The 20,110-nt window shown below is 34.8% G+C and overlaps 1 protein-coding gene across 1 annotated transcript; it reads right to left on the reverse strand.

Annotated features, from left to right (window-relative positions):
- Nucleotides 1–5,621: 5,621 nt before the first annotated feature.
- LOC121409063 (zinc finger protein 629-like) lies at nucleotides 5,622–18,783 on the reverse strand. Its single transcript, XM_041600860.1, has 3 exons — nucleotides 16,461–18,783; nucleotides 9,541–9,616; nucleotides 5,622–7,382 (listed from the first exon to the last, which is right to left on the reverse strand). The coding sequence occupies exons 1-3, from the start codon at nucleotides 18,656–18,658 to the stop codon at nucleotides 7,206–7,208; spliced, it is 2,451 nt and encodes an 816-aa protein (XP_041456794.1). The 5' UTR covers nucleotides 18,659–18,783; the 3' UTR covers nucleotides 5,622–7,205.
- Nucleotides 18,784–20,110: the final 1,327 nt, after the last annotated feature.

The raw sequence follows: 20,110 nt of genomic DNA on the forward strand, positions 1-20,110 counted from the left end.
TTCTCTAATTTAATACATGGGCAAGTAAAAATAACAAATCATACAAATCATACACATACCGGTAATAAATCATATGTTTCTTGCAACATGAAATACTTTCATGTCTTCAACAAGGATACAATTATCAATTCTATTTTTTAAAAATAAACACAAATCTGCATGATTACCTCAATATGTTTTTATAGTTTGAAACTGGAAGTAAATTAGGAAACATCGCTAACATGCACTTCTAAAAGTCTGGAATAAAACTCAAAATTTGGTCTTCAACAAAGGTTCCTCACAAAAACATACCTAGAAAAATAAAATCATTCGCTGCTATATAAAAAGATTCTCACATAAAAAAGACAAATTGAACAAATCAGAAACTAATTTTTGCAAAAATTGCAGAATTCAGTAATTAAATGTGGGAATGTCATGAATTGGCAAATGACAAGAACATTTAGAGATGAACATTGTTGTGTATGTGAGTATGGGGTGTTTTAATGTGTGAGGTATGTATTCATATGACTTGTGTATAATACATTGCTTCATATACTTAAATAACTCATCATCATGATACCATGATGAAGTAAAAAGCAGGCTATAGTCCTGAACTTCTAAAACATGAAACAATCTGATAAGCATTACAAGAAGCTCGGTAAAAGCTTGTATTTCCATGGCCGTATGCAGTGCCAAAAGAAATTTTGAAAAAAATTTTACTGAAAATGTTGACTAAATTCACCAAAAATGTGCATGAAATCATTCAATTTCACATTAAAAATACCAAAATGACAGACTTGGTTTGCTTCACTTCCTCGCTTTCAAGTTTCAAATTTGTCTGTGTCCTGCCCCCCCCCCCCCCGAAAAAATGTTTATGAACGGCCTTAAGTACATCAGTGCCAAGCCATAAATACAATCGTGAGAGCATGGATTGTGGATTATTGATTATTGATAAAAACGTGTGCACATTTTTTTGTGTTCCCCCCCCCCAACTATTCATAAAAGGAAATATGGAAACAAAATATCCCATTTAATCACACAATTTTCTCATTAGTGCCACCATACCACTAATTACATGCTTGAAAAACACATCTTTGGTTGCATGACAACAAGAAACACCACATGAAATTCTTTGCCCATATAACACAAAACCAAACTAAATCAGAAATAATAACACCCAGAGCAACAAATCAAATACCGGTAATCATTCTTTTTTAGATAGATTTGCACCACTAATATATCTTTGTATACAAGATAAACTATTACACTGTTAAAATATTTTACATACAAAAGAAATTCAAGTATTTTCTTACTTCTTTTTTTTTCACAAAATAAACCATTCCAAACTTTATATAATATTTTTTTACAAGTCTTAAAACACATATTCCCTTAAGAGTACCGAAATGTGGTATCATCTATTTTCTTTTAGTGCATTGCAGCACTGTTATGACTTTTATTTTGTTAGAGCATGATGAAAAAAATCCACACACTACATATGACATGATATTGGTTCCTAGTGGGCCAAAGTATATGGCCAAATTTGGAACCCAGCAAATTTACATTGGGGCCAAGTTGTCATTCACAGAGTCACATCTCAGGACCCCTTTGACTGACTCCCACCATATTATGGTTGTTAATGTTGTTTATCATGCCCCACAGAGATGTGGTCTAAAAAACAGTGAAATGCAAAATTATTTTGTGATGGCATCACTTCGGTTCTGCAATTCATGATCCAATTTGTAATAAAATTTTAACTAGTTTAACTAGTGTTTTTCTATTTTCCCTTGCCATAATTATCAGACATTGTTAGGTTATTATCTCCACCAAATTTAGATCTAGATACATAATTCTTTATGAAAGTGTGAGGATGAAGAAAATAAAGAAAAAAATTACAGGCTGTTGAAATTATGAATACCTCAATCAGATCTGATGAATATAGAATTATATAATGTAATCAACGTGATTTATTGAGAATTTTATAATTGTATGATCTATTCTGTATATAGGCAACAGTTACTTGCTCGCTCTAAAGATATGATGCAATCGGAGGTAGCCTTAGATTTGTAACTGTTGATTTGCGCGTATGCATGCAGCTGCTCCCCCTTTCTCACGGCAGTTCTGGGCCAATTTATCAACCACTCAAGTCTATGATACATTCCCAAGAAATAAAGATCTTAAGTGATTCTGTTACTTCATCACAGTACATGCCGCTGAAAAATTATGCCTATAAACACAATAGTTACAGACTTAATCCCTTCCATGCATCTGAATTTATGGTGCACTCTAAAACTGTGTCCTTACAAAATTTAAAGCAAGTTCGTAAACAGTGGGTGAGATGAGAGAAAGCGAGTCAGAATATCAAGAAGCTGTGTCAAAGAGTCTGGGTTGCAAATCTAATGCTATAAGGGGCAAGAAAAAGGGTCAATGCCCTTCCTTTAATGTAAGTAACCTGAAATAGTGTTTACTCTCATTTTCATATGCCTGATATGTGTATGTATAAACATCAAATTTGATCATTCATTTTATATGTCTGTATGACTTTATTCTAACTGATGATAGGCGTAATAAATGAATTGAAGTGAATTAGAATTACTCAAAATCACTTTGCTTACTTCATTCTCATTTTATCCCTTGCACTGTAGTAGACTTTTTATCTATAATTGATTCTTGCCATTCAGTTGTACATTTCGATTAAGAAACATCATTAATGTTGTTGTTGAGATTCATTTTCCACATTCTTAATTTAATTTCTGATCAAACAAGACTAAGTTACAAGAACTTAAATATTTTCAACTTTCTCCCATAGAAGATAAGCATCACAGAAATTACTGCATTATTTTGATGGTGCCTCTTACATCTTACAAAATAATTTAAGACCTTCTTATCTAACAAAGATCTTTTGATTTTGAATATTTCAATAAAAAATAAATTAAGAAATATAAAAACAAAATTAAACAAAGCAAAAATTATGATACAATCTATTTCAATCATCATCTTAAAACGAAGAATTTCATTAAAATCTAAGCATACTGAATAGCCCCCGGCTATGGCTATCTGTCTGTATCGATACAATCAAGATATTTCAAATATTTCAATCAAATGAAAAGACAATTCTAGGGTATTACCATAACTGCTTAATGTATATTTTTTTAGATGCATTGTTGTAAATAGTTTGTATTTGGCATAACAATGCATATGAGCAAGTGAATTTCACTCTACTTAACACAAAGAAATTTTTCTGCAAGACATACAATCTATGCATCTTTTATGAACAATAATATATCTATATATTTCAAATAACATGAACATTGAATAAGACCTCATTCAAATGACATGATAATAAAGTAAAACTAAAATGAAACTAAATCAAATTTTGAGCTGTTTAAGGTGGCAAGCTGGATAATGCATCTCATCAAGTAAATATATATATATGCAACAAAATACTACCCATTTCAACACAGAAGAATAATTCATTGTTAGTACATATGGTTAGTACAAGTTTAGTATTTCATCAATATATCAAAATATTTAAAGCAATTCCTTGACAAAACAGAAATAATTTGGTCCATCAAAATTTCCCAAATATACTGAAAACCCATCACATTTCTTTGAAGTTGTTTGATCTATATGCTGCCATTAAAAAAATGGACTATGATAGGTAGACGGGAATTCATTTCCCTTTCAACAAATTCTAATAAAATCTATTGCAATATAAATATAGACATGCAAACATATTTTACAGAAAAATAATAAAAGATAATATAAGTAAATCATATGTAGACAGAACAATATATAATTCATCAACAAAGAAATTCATAAAAACATAGTAAGAGAGTAGTTATTTTCTTTCTAAATAACAAGCAAGATATCCAAGAGATCAAGAGAGAGAGAGAGAGAATTTAACATTAATGATCAAATTTTATAAATATATCTTTAACTATTCAAGATCTTAAAGTAGGATTTGCTACAATTAACCTTTCATTTTCAATTCATACCTCATTTAAGTCTAGTAATTTATTATTAGTATTAATATAATTTGTAAAATAACAATATGGAATTAATATAAAAAGGAATGCCTATTTCTTTCAATCAGGGTGTGCTTTATATAGAAAATCACTGTTTTTACTTCATTATCTGTCAGTAATAAGTTTCTTCTTACTTCTTTTGGGAAATATCACATCCTTGCAAATGTATTTTTATAAACAAGGCCGAGGAAAAAGAACATTTAATCATTTCCTTTAATATTGTAACAAACTTCAGTCTCTTCCAAATAGGGCTTTTAAACTTATGTATAAAGCGCTTTATAAATGTTGTATATTATTATTATTCCATTCTACTGGTACAACCAAAATCATTTTCAATATTCCCCTCTAAAAGACATAATATAAAATCCAAGATGAACAAAAGGGAATGACATGAATTACACAATACTTGCACATTCTAAGAAATTAAAAAATAAAAAACCCATAACATTGTTTTCCAACTTTATTTTTCAGAGATTATTTGTATGCACAAGGCTCTTGTATGCTTTTTTTGTGTGTTTATGTTTTCCAACAGTTCCTAATAAGATAACATTCCTAACATCTTTATTTACCCATTTCAAAAATGGCTTCATTTTTTCAAACAAAATACCAGGTAATCTTCTTTTTCCATGTTGCATGGAGGGAGGGATTTGGTCCTTGTTTGGCTTCAATTTATCATAAACATCAAAATCATAAAATCAGTAACATTCAAAACAAGACAGCAATTTAGGACAATATTTTTTTTCTATTGGTACCTTAATTAGCTAACAAATACATCAGTTGTCTGTTACTTCATTTAAAGGAAAATGTTTTTCTTTTGGCCTGTTTATTTGGAAGAGACTGAAGTTTGTTAGTTTTGAAGGAAAATATTAAATTTTCTTTTCCCTCTGCCTTGTAACACAGTGTAGTGGATTGTAAATACAAAAAAATGAAAAAGATTGGTTCCTGGTCAGTCAGTATGCATGCAATAATCTTGATTGGTCATTGGCATAAAGTAAATAATTATTTTGTGTAATGGTATAACTGGTTCTTTTTGCATAGTTGCAAAGGGGAAAGAGGGGATGCATGTAGAAAAAAAATAAGCAGAATTGAGAGGACTTTTATCTTGTAATAACAAGATTAGGTTGATTTTAGTTAAACAAATGTGAAGTTGCACTGAGATTGCTTAGAATGCATATTAACATAACTTTATATGTTTTTCCTCATGATAATGAAGAATATCCAGTTGAGTGAACACTGTCCTTTTCTTACTTTCAAAATTCAGTTTAATCTGATAAAGTATAAAGACACCCTGATATGAACCGCATAAATGCATATAAGAAAAACTATGCTAATATGATAAAGATAAGAAAATCAATTTAAAGATTTAAGAACATTCTTCATGTTGATCTGCTGCTCTTTAAAACTACTTCTGACATTACAACGAAATACAAAATAAATAGAAAGAAGGTTAAAACACATTGCCTGCCTAATCAAAACACCCTAAGATAGGCTTTGCTTTTCGTAAGCAACATGAAAATCCACAAACTTCTTCAAAGTGGTATTATAATTCACAAACATTTTGTACAACCACAATGAAATTCTCGAAGGACTTTAAAAATCTCATCTCTTTTTTTCCCCCTCTTTCTCTCTCATTAGTAATTCTCTCATGAAAATAAAATCAAAGAAAATAAAACATACAAAATCATCTGATGCATTCTAGTACTGACTTGGCTATGTACTTCTGGCAAAACAAATAATCGATAAAGCAATGTTGTATACATAATATAGATATATATAAATTATCATCAATATAAGATTTTTATCTGACTAAAAAAATTTGTACTGTATATTTCTATAGAATGTTGAGATAAACAAGAGGCAATAAGTAATATGTTTTCACAAAAGTTTATAAAAGTAGCATAATATAATGTGCTCAAACAAACACATTTGTAATGAAGGAAATGATGATGAAGATGATAATCACACTAAATGGTAATGGTAGTATCTTTCAAATTTACTACAAAAGCAATAGTACTGACTATGCTTTATATTGGGTATGCTTTCACTACAATATATATCAATGAGTACTTCTAATCCCATAGTAAAACCTCAAAACCTAAACATGAAGGTACATATTTCCCCAGTGAAATATAAGTAGAAATCTGTTTTACTTCTTCAATTAACCTTTCCATCTTCCTCAATATTTTTTAGGGAAAGAAATGGCAAGTAAGATACAATGACTATATCTTTGTGAAGAACTTGGATACAAATGAATGCATTGACAGGTTTAAAAATTCCTTTATGCATCATATACATGAGGATAATGGCTGATTTCACCCTAACGACAGCCAAAATTGCCCCTTAAAATTGCAAAATATAATGCTTTGGGGTGACCATCTTTTCTAATGTTGCCCCAAGAACTATTACAAACAATATTCAAGAACATTTGGATAGTCAATATTCTACATACAGCAGAATAAAGAAATATGTTTTGACAGCATAATTGCTCAATGAGCAGTAAATTTGTCCTTGAAAATCAAACAAATAGCCCCCATATTCACCCCCAATATGGCCAAAAACTAAGCCACTAAATATAAAAATAATTTCCTACCCTGCTGTATTGCAATATTCAGACTTTGTTTACTATAATTTGCTGTATTCACATTCCAACTCTTGGAAACATGGGTTACATGGAGTAAGACCATGAACGTAATGAAATGACCTTTTTCTCTATTTCTCTCCTATCACATATATAATTAATGACTCCCATTTTACTCAAATTCTTTCTCCACCTTTGCTTGAACAAAGCACTGCTAGTTTTCAGAGATACATTGGAAAATAATAAACACACTTTTTTTTGCAAGTTTTGGGAAAGAATCGCCATATTAGAATATTTTTGTAGATATGCCTAAATTTCTGTTTTTTTCCCCTCGATATTCATAACAAAAATACAATTTACACAAGACCCATCTAAGCACCATAAGGAGGAATAGAGTCGAGAGAATATTAAAGTCAAGACATTCAACATTATACCATCTATGCAGTAAACAGCAAATATAAAAGCAAGCCCAATGTATTGCCTGACATCACAAATAAACATTACCAACAGTGTGCATAGCTTGACAATAGAACAATGATCAGGAACAGATATTTTTTTTTTAAATTGCCTTTCACAAGTGTGAACATGTATGGAAAATGGAGACGGGTGAGCAAGAGAGAATGCTAGACAAGCTCCTGTATCTCTTGCTTGATGGTGACTGTGCGATTAAAGAGGGCAGTGAGCTCCTGGCCTATATTGGCGCCCAGGGTAGGATGGGTGGATGCCATCTTGGCGAAGTTGACGAGGGCCTCCCTGAGACGATCCACCTCCTCTCTCAAGACACCTTTCTCCTCTCGTTCCTAAAGAGTCAAAACAAAAATCACAAACATTTTTATCAAATTAGAATCTTGACATGGATTGAGATTTGTCAAAAAAATTGCTTGTACATAACATTAGTGACCAACCAAATACAGGAAAGTTGTGTATATGTCAGTCTGCATTTTTAAATCGCCAATTCTTAGTTCTCTCTCCTTCCCTCCGCACCAACTACCCCTATTCTTTTCTTTCTTTTTCTCTCTGTCTTTCTGTCTCTCTCACTCTCTGTCTTTCTGTCTCTCACTCTCTCTGTCTTTCTGTCTCTCTCACTCTCTCTTTCTCTGCCTCTCTTGCTCTCCCAGATCTAATTTCATAGTACATGTATATCAACTAACAAATACATCAAGCATTTGTATTTGATATAAAAAAATAAAGAAAAGATAAATCTTTTTATATCTTTTTGTCATAATTAAACAATAATAAACCAAAACAAAAAGGCAACTTCAATAACACTATAAAATCCCTTGATATAAAAAAATTTCAAAAATTTGCATGTCATAACCATAAATGCAGAAGCCGATGAAAGCCCACAACCCAGTCACAAATCTTTGCTTCAAAATGTTGGCTTAATTAGATTTCATAGTTGCTTTAGTTCTACAAATTACATTATTGTTTGAACAAAGAATTTGATCCTGTGGCCAGACTCCACGCTGAGTGAGATGTGTATGCTGAATGACAATCGCATCACAACCATGTTCATTTGATCTCATCAGCTGAAAAAGGTAGAAGGACGTTAATTCACTGTGATTTAGATGAACTAACATCCTTCTGCTGCTCCACAAATCAATTTCATTCCTCAACACCCACAAAAGAAAGCAAATGTTCCCCCAAAAGAATGTGATCTTGTTGTGTCAGCTTCTGGCAAAGTAATGCAGAGATACCCTTCAATTATTGCCTTCAAGATATTCAAATGATTGAGGGTTTTTTTGAATGATTGTAGTCTTAAGAGCAAATTTTGTAACATATTTGATATTCTTTCTTTTGTCATGCAACAGCTCTCCCCCCCCCCCTTCCACTCTGCACTTGCCCTCTTATACATTAAGATGGTATTGTTATATATAATTTGTAATTGTTTTCCAGGGTTGCCACATGGTCAAACTAAACTTATAGTGGCAACCCCTGCAAACTTTTGAAATCTTCATGTTATATAAAAAGAAATACAACCTTATTCACATATTTTTTAAATCACTGTTAATTTTTTTTTTTATGTAATATATATTGTCTTCATTACTTTGATAATCTATGAAAACTTGCACAAACAATAAGTCAAATGAAATGAATTATTTATCTACAAATTTCAATCATGAATACACAGTTGAATGGCTGGAACTTGAGGCCATAAATAGCCATATATGATATTTTTACAGGTACTTTTTAGAACAAGTGAAATTGATTCAAGCTGAGGTGATTCAGACTCCGTCAATAGAATATAATGAACTAAACAATTGATAGCATGTATTCTAATATAATTTGCATCATTGACCATTTACTAAAATTTCAGACAAGCTTTAATGTAGATTCTGACTGCAGATATATCCAGGGGGGGGAGGAATCCAGTCAAATATATTGCTGTACACATGCATGACCAAAAGAAATGTGTTTAAAGGGGTGTTTTTAGTTTTGGACGTGGGCCACACGTGCACTCGTCAAGGTTATCAAAAACAACGATTTAAAAAAAGGTGGTTTTGAAAAACTGGTCAATGGTCAATCGCGGGGTAAAACATATTTAGGGTATTTTTCAGTTTTTTTTTAAAGACTAGCTTAACATGTTTAGAGTATGTTTATCCACAGGGTTTTTCCTCCTCACTTCTGAAAAGCATTCCAAGTTCTCCCAGATTGTAAGCAACGGCTCTTGGAATGGGTCTGAGAAATGGGAAAACTTGTTTAGGGGTCATATTCTGGAGACTTGTTTGGGGCCAAAATGTGTAAATTGAGCTCACGAGAAACTTGTTTAGGGGGTGTTTGGAAATAATTTGGTCACGCATGTGTACAGCAATACATTTGACTGCCCCCCCCCCCCCCGAGAATACCAGGCTAATTAAACTGTAACCTGAGGAAACTGAGTGATCCTTATACAAAATATACAGGAATAGAAATATTTAGGAGAAAGTGGATTAAATGTTTTATAATCTTTCTTTTCACCTTGCTGAGTTGATCCCTGAGTAATGAACACTGAGTACAATCTTTGCCATCTTCAGATTTCCTTTCACAATGTCTACTGCAGAGAGAGAAGAGAGATAAAGAGAGAGACAGACAGATATACAGATAGAAGGGGAGTAAGATAGCAAGATAAAAGAAAAAAGAAGAAGTAAAACAGACAAAAGTGAAATTAATATTACATATTAACAACGTCATTTGAAGCTGAAATAAATGCATACCTTCCTTTATAAACAGTGTACAAAACATCAATTTATCAGTCACATCTGAAATGGATTATACTATATTCTTCTCATGCCATATTTTAAAACACCCCTTCACACAGATCCCATTTCCATCCATTTAATAACAGGTATCAATCTGTGGACTTAAAAAATGAGAATATACCATATCGCCTCCACCAAATAGGGTTCAATTTATATATATTATAACTTCTAAATAATTTTAGCCAGTGTAAATAGACCCCAAATCTACTCCCCTTCCCTCAGCTTCCTCCTTCACAATACACAGTGAGATCACATGTTTTAAACAGGAAAGAGTGGGCGAGATGAGATAAAGCGTTTCAACATTCCATAAGTTGAATGGGGGCACTTAGTCGTAGATTACAAAAGGGGAAATGCCGAAAACAGATCTCTATAAAGGAAAACACTCCCCCCTTTAAATTATTAAATAAAAATGAACAAAATAAATAAATGAATACTACCTTGGTGATATGAAGGACTGGAATGATTGATGGCTAAAATAATGTGCTAGGTGACAAATGGTCATGGAACTTATTTTCATGATTGTGAAGTGGTGTGTTCAATTAAATATGTGCTTACTGTTTTCTTCAGAAGAAAATACTTGACATTTTATCGTTCAGCTTTTATTCAAATAAGTTTACTAAAATGATTCTAATAGGAGAAATGTCAAAGAGAAATAGTCTATAAGAATATAAACTAAAAACAAACGTTTGACGTCCCCATAATTAGTCATATGCAAAGCCAGTTTTACAACCTAAGCTTGGTCTTTTTAATTACAAGGTTAAATCAAAGTTGTGAAAACAGGCCATATTCATGAATTGTTTAATGTCCCCTACCAAAACGACCTTCCCCCAAATGACGGAAATTTGTTTTTATTGGACTTTGTGTCTGTTATTTTGAAAGAGGAATTCTATAACACAATGCTTACAGCTGCATTCATGCACTCGTGGGAAGGGGTACAAAGAGAAAAATGAAGTAAAAAAAATGCTCAATCAAATCAAATTTGGCAGAAGGATCATTCAAATGAAGCCAAGCATGGAGCTCCAAATTGAAGTTTTCCTTACAAAAATGCAATGATGATATTTATTTGCAACCCCCATTTAGGGGGAATAAGTATATTATCGCTCTTGAGGAAGAGAGAGGGGAGAGGGGATTTGTGGAAAGAAAAATAGCATACCTGTTGACAAACTATCCACTGTCTACTGCACTCAACAAATATGAATGCCATTATACTATTAATGCTGTAGGAGTGGCATGCATTCCATTGATGGGGAGAATATCTTAAATCAAAGATTTCAGGGATGGTCTTTCATATAGCATGTAATATTCAGGGGTCTTTGGGGTGTTCAAATAGTAATTCTCAACACTATTTTCATAAGAGTCACTGTAAGCTTAAAAATAATGCTAAAATATTAAGGGTCAATAATAATTTTAATCTGTGGAACCACATCTACATAAAAAAATATTGAATCTTAAGCTCTACAAAGCCTGGTGTATATTATACAATCCACTGCAATCTGATTTTTAAGGAGATTGTAATAGCACTTGATATACAATAATAATTTTAATCTGTGGAACCACATCTACATAAAAAAATATTGAATCTTAAGCTCTACAAAGCCTGGTGTATATTATACAATCCACTGCAATCTGATTTTTAAGGAGATTGTAATAGCACTTGATATAAAATCTTAAAGATTCAAAATTCCGAATAGTGGTATGAATACTATTTCAAGCCTCCCTTTAGGAAAAAAAGCAAATTTGATTTCAAATCGTAATGACATCATCAGCTATGACTTGAAGCTGATTTGGACTTTACTCCATCAAGGCTTGTAGCAAAGTAGAATTCTGAACATTATTCTGAACTTCAAATGAAATTATTTTACTTCTTGGAATTTTTCATATTGAAAATAAAATGCTTCGTAAATGGATCGTGAAATGTGTAGCAGTCTCAAAGAAACAGGAAAGGATTGTTTCTCATAAAAAACGTATATGCCAGTCACTTGCTACTGTATGAAAAAAAAGACCTGCAATGTTTTATAAAAGAATGCAACTTTCACAAACTGAATAGGATAGATCTATATCCCATCAATTCAGCATTTGAATCTAATGCTTTACATGTATGTCACCTGGCCCTGTACTGCTGGTTTTCTCTCTTGCATGTTGTAATGCAAGCTTTCAAACTGCATATTAGCAAAACAGACTGGGCCTGCAACATGATAACTTTCATCATATTGGAAAAGGAAACCGATCTGGCCGGCCTCAGATCTGATTTCTCACAAACCTTCGCCAGGCTCCAGCTAATGTTTTAAACCCAATCTTGTTTATGCCTGTGCATGTATTAATCATCTACTGAAAAGAGAGGGATGGGGAGAGAGAGAGAATGGAAGGGGGAAATTGAGAGAATAGGAGAAGGGTAAAAGAAAAGGAGATAGATTAGGGAGGGATGTGGAATGGAAAGTAGAAACAAGTGCAAGTGGAGATGGTTGAGATACAGGTAGGGGGTAAGAGAAGGGGAGATACAGGTAGGGGGTAAGAGAGGGGGAGCTACAGGTGGTGGGTAAGAGAGGGGGGATACAGGGAAAGGGTAAAAGAGGGTGAGATACAGGTGGTGGGTAAAAGAGGGGATATACAGGGAGGGGGTAAAAGAGGGGGGAGATACAGGTTAGGAGGTAAGAGAGGGGGAGATACTGGTAGGGGTAAGAGAAGGTGAGATACAGGTATAAGGTAAGAGAGGGGGAGATACAGGTAGGGGGTAAGAGAGGGGGAGATACAGGGAAGGGGTAAGAGAAGGGGAAAACAATCAAAACTATAGGGAGGTACAGTAATTTAGAGTGTAAAGATGGACAAAAAGATAACATAAGTGGAGAAAATCGAAAAAAGGACAAGAAAACTAAAGATACAATTATAAAGTTGTTGTGGTGGAGTGTGAGAGATAGAGATGGGAAGAGGTTGGCAAATAATAATACATAAGAATATCATGAGAATGGGAGAAGAAAGAAATAAAGAGATTCTGAATAGAGATGATGGAAACAAATTATGAAGAACAGGCGATAAATTAAAGGTAAAGAGTTAAGAGAGAACAGGATTCAAGATAAAATGACATTTGCTTGAACAAGCAGGACACGGATGGACAGAAACTGAAAAATCAACAAGTTTTTTTTTATGAAGTATGAAATAAAAAATGATATAATGGATAGCAGACACAAGGAAATGGAGAAGCGTAAAAGAAAAAAAGTACACTTGATAGTTTGCTTCTGTGCATCATTTGTTTAAGACTGAGATAAAGATGCAGGTATTTATCTGCATTTATAGCTCTTGGAAACTAACAGTTTTTTTTTATTGTTTCCGATATCATCATTTAGCACAAATATTCTCTTTTCATACTTTCCTTTGGAAGTGTTTCTCTTATTCAATGCATTAATGCTCTGTTTAAAGTATGATTGGATCCCTGAATAAATCTCAGCAATAAAAACATTACTAAATAAAGACATTTAAAGTTATTATCTCAGATTATCAACAGTAATTCAGACTATAAAAATCACACTTTACCAAAGGGATGATTACTTCATAAGTTAAAATAATATTAAATTTCTAAGCTGTGTCTCATGAAGGAAAAGAATAGAATAAGTGCCAAAAATGACCCGATAAGGCTCATCACCTAAAACCTGGGAGAAAGTTTCTAGGCTACCCTGAAGTGGAAATCCTGAGCCTCAGTGAATGCCAAAAACAAATTGAAACTTGTCTTCCTAATTCAATAATCTCTTGAGTTGTCTTCGGTTGTCATAAAAACAAATGTGATAGATGTGTCACGGCAATATTCCATTCCTTGTCGCATATCTGCTTATTTTCACTTAGTTTCTCCGGCACCAGTCAATAACCGTTAGCGATCATGTCCGTCCAGTCTGTGCGAAAATCAATCCTCCCTGACCCTCCGTGGCAACTTCTGGTAAAATCATCCCTTTTTGAGCCAGATCGCTTTCCCCAAATCCCTGTTTTAATCGCAGTTTTATTGAAGGCTCCCGATCGGTTTTCTCCGTTGATGAGACGACATAATCCGTAGCAGACTATCAAACGTGTCGGATGAGCATAAATAATTGCCAACTGACCTATTTCAGGATTTGGTCATTGTTGCAGTTTGGTATCAAGTATGCCTAAGAACGGATGTAGGTGAGCATCGACTGGGGTGCAATAAAAAGGGGGGAACCATGAAAGGGTAGTAGATAAGATATATCCCCCCCAATACATACACACACTGTGGAGAACCATCAAACAGTACTAGAATGGATATATCCCCCCCCATACATGCACAATGTAAAAAACCATCAAAGGATGCAAGAAAGGATATCCCCCCCCAGGCTCACCCCACACAACCAGTGAGGGAAACCATCAACGGTTACTACTAGAATGGATATCTCCCCTTAACCTCCCCCTACACATACACAAACAATGGGAGAACCATCAAAAGATGCTAGAATGGCTATATCTCCCCCTAACCCACACACCCGATGGAGGGAAACCATCAAAGAGTACTAGAATTGGCATATCTCCCCTTACCCAATGTACATTGCAACATTCAGGGGTTATAAAAAGTGAGAAATTCCACATTCAAAAAATATTTCTCTTCAAAACGGGACATTTCATTATGACAAGAAAGCAGAATTTTCTCACTATTCTAATCGCTCATTGCATGAGATATACAACATCCTTTCTATCTTTGATACATGTTTTCTATTAAAGCTTGAAACCTGACAAATAAAAAAAGAAACCTTTCATTTTTAAAATTTTCAATGGCATGTTTACTTTGAGAAATCTACATAACAATGCAACTAACTCTGAAAAGTAATAAGTTTAGAAACAATTTAAATGATTAATGGTAAAATGCAGTTAGAGCATAACATAAAGAGGAAACAAAAGAAAAATAAACTGAAAATTAAATGAGAAAAGGAATCATAGATTCCAGGGAAAGATTATCTGATGCCTTCTACAGATCTCATGATTATTTTTGGCTCTATGGTTTTCAAAGACTCTCTCTTTACATGGGCTAAAACTGTAGAACAATCTGCCTGTATAAGAACAACAATGGCTTAAATTGAATCTGCACTAGAAAAATGATCTGATCTCTTATGGAATAGAGTGCTAGGTCTCGGGCAGAGCTTCAAAATCCACCATGGAATCCCACAAACAACGGATCCTTTACTAATCTAAGGCTCAGTTTCTTTTTCTGCAACCGAGGGAAGCTGTAGAAGGGGATTCTGGCTTTGGAAAATCAAGGGGTTTTAAAGAAGGAATCATTTCAAAGGGTGTGATTGTCATAGAGATGGATCTTGCCGCAAGACTAGCAGGGAGTCAAACTAGAAAGACGATCTTATTGGGCTGGAGAGAGAGACGATGGTTAGGGTCATAATTACCTCCCAATGACCTTGATTTTCAATCAAACACAACATGGAATAAGAGTTCATTTTAAAGTGTGATTTGCAGAGGAAAGAGAACGGTTCCTCTCACATTGAACCAAACATATGTATTTTAATTCAATCCCTAAAATAATTATGACATCATAATTGAAGTAACCGAAAATGGTTCATATGGATTAGCAGTGCCGTGAGTTTAAATTGAAAAATGAATGTCTCAAAGTAACTGAGGAAAGATTAGGGGTTTTCTATTAACCCATTGAAATCCATTAGAGCAATGGTATTCATGCAATGCTGCACATACACTTCACACAGAAATAGATGTCTCTGGCTACACACAATTTGTTGGATTGTTTCAACATTTTTAAAACCATAATGTGAATTTCAAAGCATTTTTGACCATGTGTAATGGACCATTTTTAAAATGTTATTCAACTAAATATCGTTCCGTTCAAAAAGGATTTCAAATATTGAACAAATGATTAAAGGTAGGTGGAATTACAACAACAACAAAAAACGAAATGAGCCAAACTTTCCTTTCTATGATATAAAAAGAAAAATTTAGAAGATCAATAACAAAATCCTATCATTCAAAACTTTTCAAAACTCATTGATAAAAATAAATTATTCTTGATCATTCTTATCAAGTTGAAACACATTAAAGGAAACTAAAACCCAAGAAGTGAAGCAATCTTATTGGAAAGGGTAAAATGAGAGGAACAATTTAAAACAAGTTTCATCAAAAATCGTCTGTGACATAAGCAATAAGTATATTTGCCAATTTGACGATCCCCATAGAAAGTACAGACTTTTCAAACTTCTGTGACTCGCTTTATATTCTTTAACTGATTTTGAAGAAACAAGACTTAGATTGCCCCTCACATTTTATTCTTTCTGATATGATTGATTCTCTCCTTGCATTTTTGTTTCCTTTAATCCATAATTTATATTTCAAAGCATTTAGTTACATCATAGTTTCATGTGCAGCACTGTTCTTTTGAATATGGTGAAAGAATTATCAACACTTTCGTAACAAATTTCTTTTCTTTTATATTTACCTAACTGATTACTACAGCCAAACATTGCTCTATAAAAGTAGAGATATTCACATCAAACTATGTTGAAGAGAAATTGATCAGACAAGAAACTTGACAAATGGTATATCATAAGTCATTTGAATACAATATCTGGCTAATGGTTATTTTTTAAAATCAAACTATATCAAAAGAAGTGTAGGGTAGAAATATCTCACCTTGTTGAACTATGTTTGCCGTTCCATATCTTGTGTCCGATCTTGTTGGTGTGTCTCCCATTGTCTTCATCATGTTTGTGATGCACCGTCATAGTTGGTTTGGTCCCTGAGGAATCATTCTGGTTGCAACAGTCCCGACAGAGAGAGCGGTCTCCTTCTGGATTGCCACAGACCATATCCGTTGCAGTTCCCCCTCCACCATCTTCTTTACCCATAGCTAATCGTGCCCTCTCATGCCTCTTACGGTGTGTTCGGAAGTCGGAGTAGAGGAGAAAAGATAGTCCACACTCTTCACACTTGTGCCTGTTACCTGTCATCAAGTCCATGATGGCAGAGGATTGAAGGAGGTTGGCTTCTTCTGGGGCTTGTTCCCCAATGAAAGTGACATCAGATTTACCAGGATTGGATGATCTTGGCTGGGATGACAAGGAAGTAGGAGTCTTTGGTGATTTGGGATTTGAGAGATCAAGAACCATCCTGTTGGTCCGGAGCATCTTTGGATCTGGGCCACCCTGTTGCAGGTCACATTCTCTCTTAAGTACTGGTAATTCACTGAGTGGTCTCCTCTCCAGCAGTGTTCTTAACTTGCTGTTGTTAAGAATTGACTCGGCCATGGAGTTGTTGTTGGTTGCTACTGTGGTAGTACTGTCTACAAGCTCTTGAGAGATGCGGTCCTGTTGGTCTTCCATCTTCCTGACTTGCTTCTGCTGTTGCTGGATGCGTCGTTCTAACAGTTGCAACATGCCCATTAGCTCCTGTTTATTCTGTGAATTCTTTTCTGCAGCATTTGTCAGCATCTGCTTAAGCATCGTTGGCCTTTCTGATTCTTTGTCCACATCATATTTACTCCCTCTGGCGGCATGTGTATGGCGGTGATGTGTCAAGTCCGATATCAAATCAAAACCTTTTCCACAGATATTGCATTTGTACTTTTTTTCAAATACATCATGATGTCTCACACGTTGATGGGTCTGGATCTGCCTTAACTTCTTGAAGAAATCTCCACATAGGCCACATCGGTAGGAACCAGGGGTTCCCTTACGTTTTCCACGCACCCTCTTGGGGGAGCCATCTTCTCCTTTTGCAAAGGCTGCTTTACAATCAGGATGCTCTGCTACATGTGCAACAAGGTATGCTTCTGTTGGAAACACACTGCGGCATTTGAGGCAAGGGTAGGTCTCTGGTCCATGGATGGTTTCATGTTGTCTCTGGTGGTCCCGGTCGCTGAAGGCCTTCCCACAGATACCACACTTAAAAGGTTTCTCCCCGCTGTGGATTCGCTGCCAATGTCTCTTCAAGTGGCACTTCCTTCTGAACGCCTGGTGGCATTCTGCACACTCAAAAGGTCGCTCGTTGCTGTGTGTTCTTCTATGCCTCATCAGTTGGCTTGCATGCTGGAACGTCATGTTGCAGATAGGACAAGCATGGATCTCTGGTACCAGGTTGCCATTTTCATTGATGACAAGGGCTTCTCCAGTCAGTGTGTAGAACTCTCCATTTGTTGGTAACATGCTTCCTGTCACAGGGCTTATGATGTGACCATTACCCAAGGATTGTGCCATGGGAATATGGTACCTCATATCCAGGACCTCACTGTCATTGCTCTCTGTATCTCTTCTCAAGTCAATTGGAATGGGAATTGGTATCTGCAGTGGGATAGGATGGTGTAACGGTACAATGGCTTCATCATCTGTCTTCACTTCTTCAGCTGGCTGACCTTTTTCTGCTTCGGGTCCAGCCCGACATATGTGCTTTCGTAAACTTGATTTGGAAATATACCTCTTCTTGCATACTTTGCAGGGATAGAAATTCTCTCCCGACTCTTCTTCCATGGGTTGGCTTGGGCTGCTCATTGATCCAGTCTCTTCATCATACAGCCTGTCTTCAGAATCATCATCACCATCCTGACTTCCTTCTCCAGCCTGCCTTTCCAGCTCTCTACAGTGCATGATAGTACCATCCACGATGTTATACCTCGTCACTTCTTTAAACATTGCTGCTTCATCATCGTCATCATCATCCACCGGGCCCATCCGACTCACAAATTTCTTCCCATCCTCCTTCAGTCCATTCTCTTTCAGTTTCAAGTATTCCAGGACCTTGGGCGTGTGCGCGAATTGTGTACCCTTATGTCCATTTGTACTGCCCTTGGGGTGTTCTTCTGTTGCTTCAGTTGTGGCTTGCTGGGCGGCCTGCATCTTCAGCACAGCTGCATCAGCTGGGTCAAAGCCTTCAATGCATTTCCTGAAATCATCCAGGAAGCTGCCGGAGTCAACCAGAGACGAAGATGAGGATGTTCCTCCTTCTATTTTCTCATTTTTCGATTCTGAAAGATAAAAAGTTGAAAAAGACCATAAATACCTCAAGTCAATCATTCACAATTATCAATTCCACTGCCAATTTATCAAAGGCTGACTAAATGAATAATATCATATGTGTAAATGCATCTACATCCTTAGGGCTTAAACATATTGTGAACAAATCATAATGATCCATTTATTTCCAAATCCAAAATCTAACTCCTTGCTTTCAAACTGGGGAATGCTCTAAAGGGGAAGTTCACCCTGAAGAAAACTTTGTTGTAAAAATAGCAGAAAAAATAGTAAAAAATATTGGTGAAGGTTTGAGGAAAATCCGTTAAAGAGTAAGAAAGTTATTAGAGTTCAAAATTTTGGATTTGTGACGTCATAAACGAGCAGCTGTCCCATGTGTTATGTAATATAAAATGTATGAATTTCAAATTTTGTATGGTTCCTGATGACCTAATTTTGTTTTCTTTTCATGATCGGGTGTGAAATGATTTGTCTATTGATATACAAAAGTTACAGTGAAAACCATTTTCAATTTTCTGAGAAAATGACATTTCATTGATTTTTTACCATTCGCTATGTAGGAATAATGCTCGCATATGACGTCACAAATCAAATAATTGAAATTCTAATAACTTTTTAATTATTTGATGAATTTTTCTCAAACCTTCGGCAATATTTTTTATTATTTTTTCTGCTATTTTTACAATAAACTTTTTGTCAGGGTGAACTTCCCCTTAAATCAATCCTTCATTATAAATAGTCATCAAACCCAACTAGAAAGTTTAATTGTAGCGATACTACTTAATTCAAGTGAAAAAAATTCTCAAAAGCTCATGCATGTGGGTCATCAATTACAAAAATAAGTGTCATTTAGAATAAAGCATGGAAATCTTACAACGCTAAGTTATCATGACAGATTCAAAGAGCACACTTAAGTGTTTCCAAAAGACACAAATCTAGCTCCACTGAGGGAACAAGTAACAATGGTCATCTAATGGCATTTGAAAAATCATCAACAGATTGTTGATAATTTGTAACCTAACAAATCTTGTCTCTCTTTTCTCCCTTTTATCTCTGACACAGGTATGCATGACACCACTAGAGTAGGACTTCATATTGCATGACAAATACTTTGAGATATTTCCATACCCACACATGGATTAATGCCTCTCCGTTTGCACATTTACCGTAACAGAAACGGACAAATAGACAAAGAATGCATCCGTCTTTATTGCACCACCCCAGGTGAAACATTCAGCTAGAATTTATATCAACGGTTGCGATCAAACACGGCAGCCTTTCCCTAACTCTTCCCCTTGATTTCTTTGACATCTAAGT

The sequence above is a fragment of the Lytechinus variegatus genome, chromosome 2 (genome assembly GCF_018143015.1).
Source record: "Lytechinus variegatus isolate NC3 chromosome 2, Lvar_3.0, whole genome shotgun sequence".
Classification (NCBI taxonomy): domain Eukaryota; kingdom Metazoa; phylum Echinodermata; class Echinoidea; order Temnopleuroida; family Toxopneustidae; genus Lytechinus; species Lytechinus variegatus.

Bases quoted from the DNA above. Each gene is read 5' to 3' on its own strand.
- LOC121409063 (XM_041600860.1), bottom strand. From the start codon at position 18,658: ATGCAGGCCGCCCAGCAAGCCACAACTGAAGCAACAGAAGAACACCCC. The intron at 9,617-16,460 runs GTGAGATATTTC...CTCTCTCTGCAG, and splicing joins GGCAAACATAGTTCAACAAG to TAGACATTGTGAAAGGAAAT. The intron at 7,383-9,540 runs GTGAAAAGAAAG...TTGACTCTTTAG, and splicing joins TCAGGGATCAACTCAGCAAG to GAACGAGAGGAGAAAGGTGT.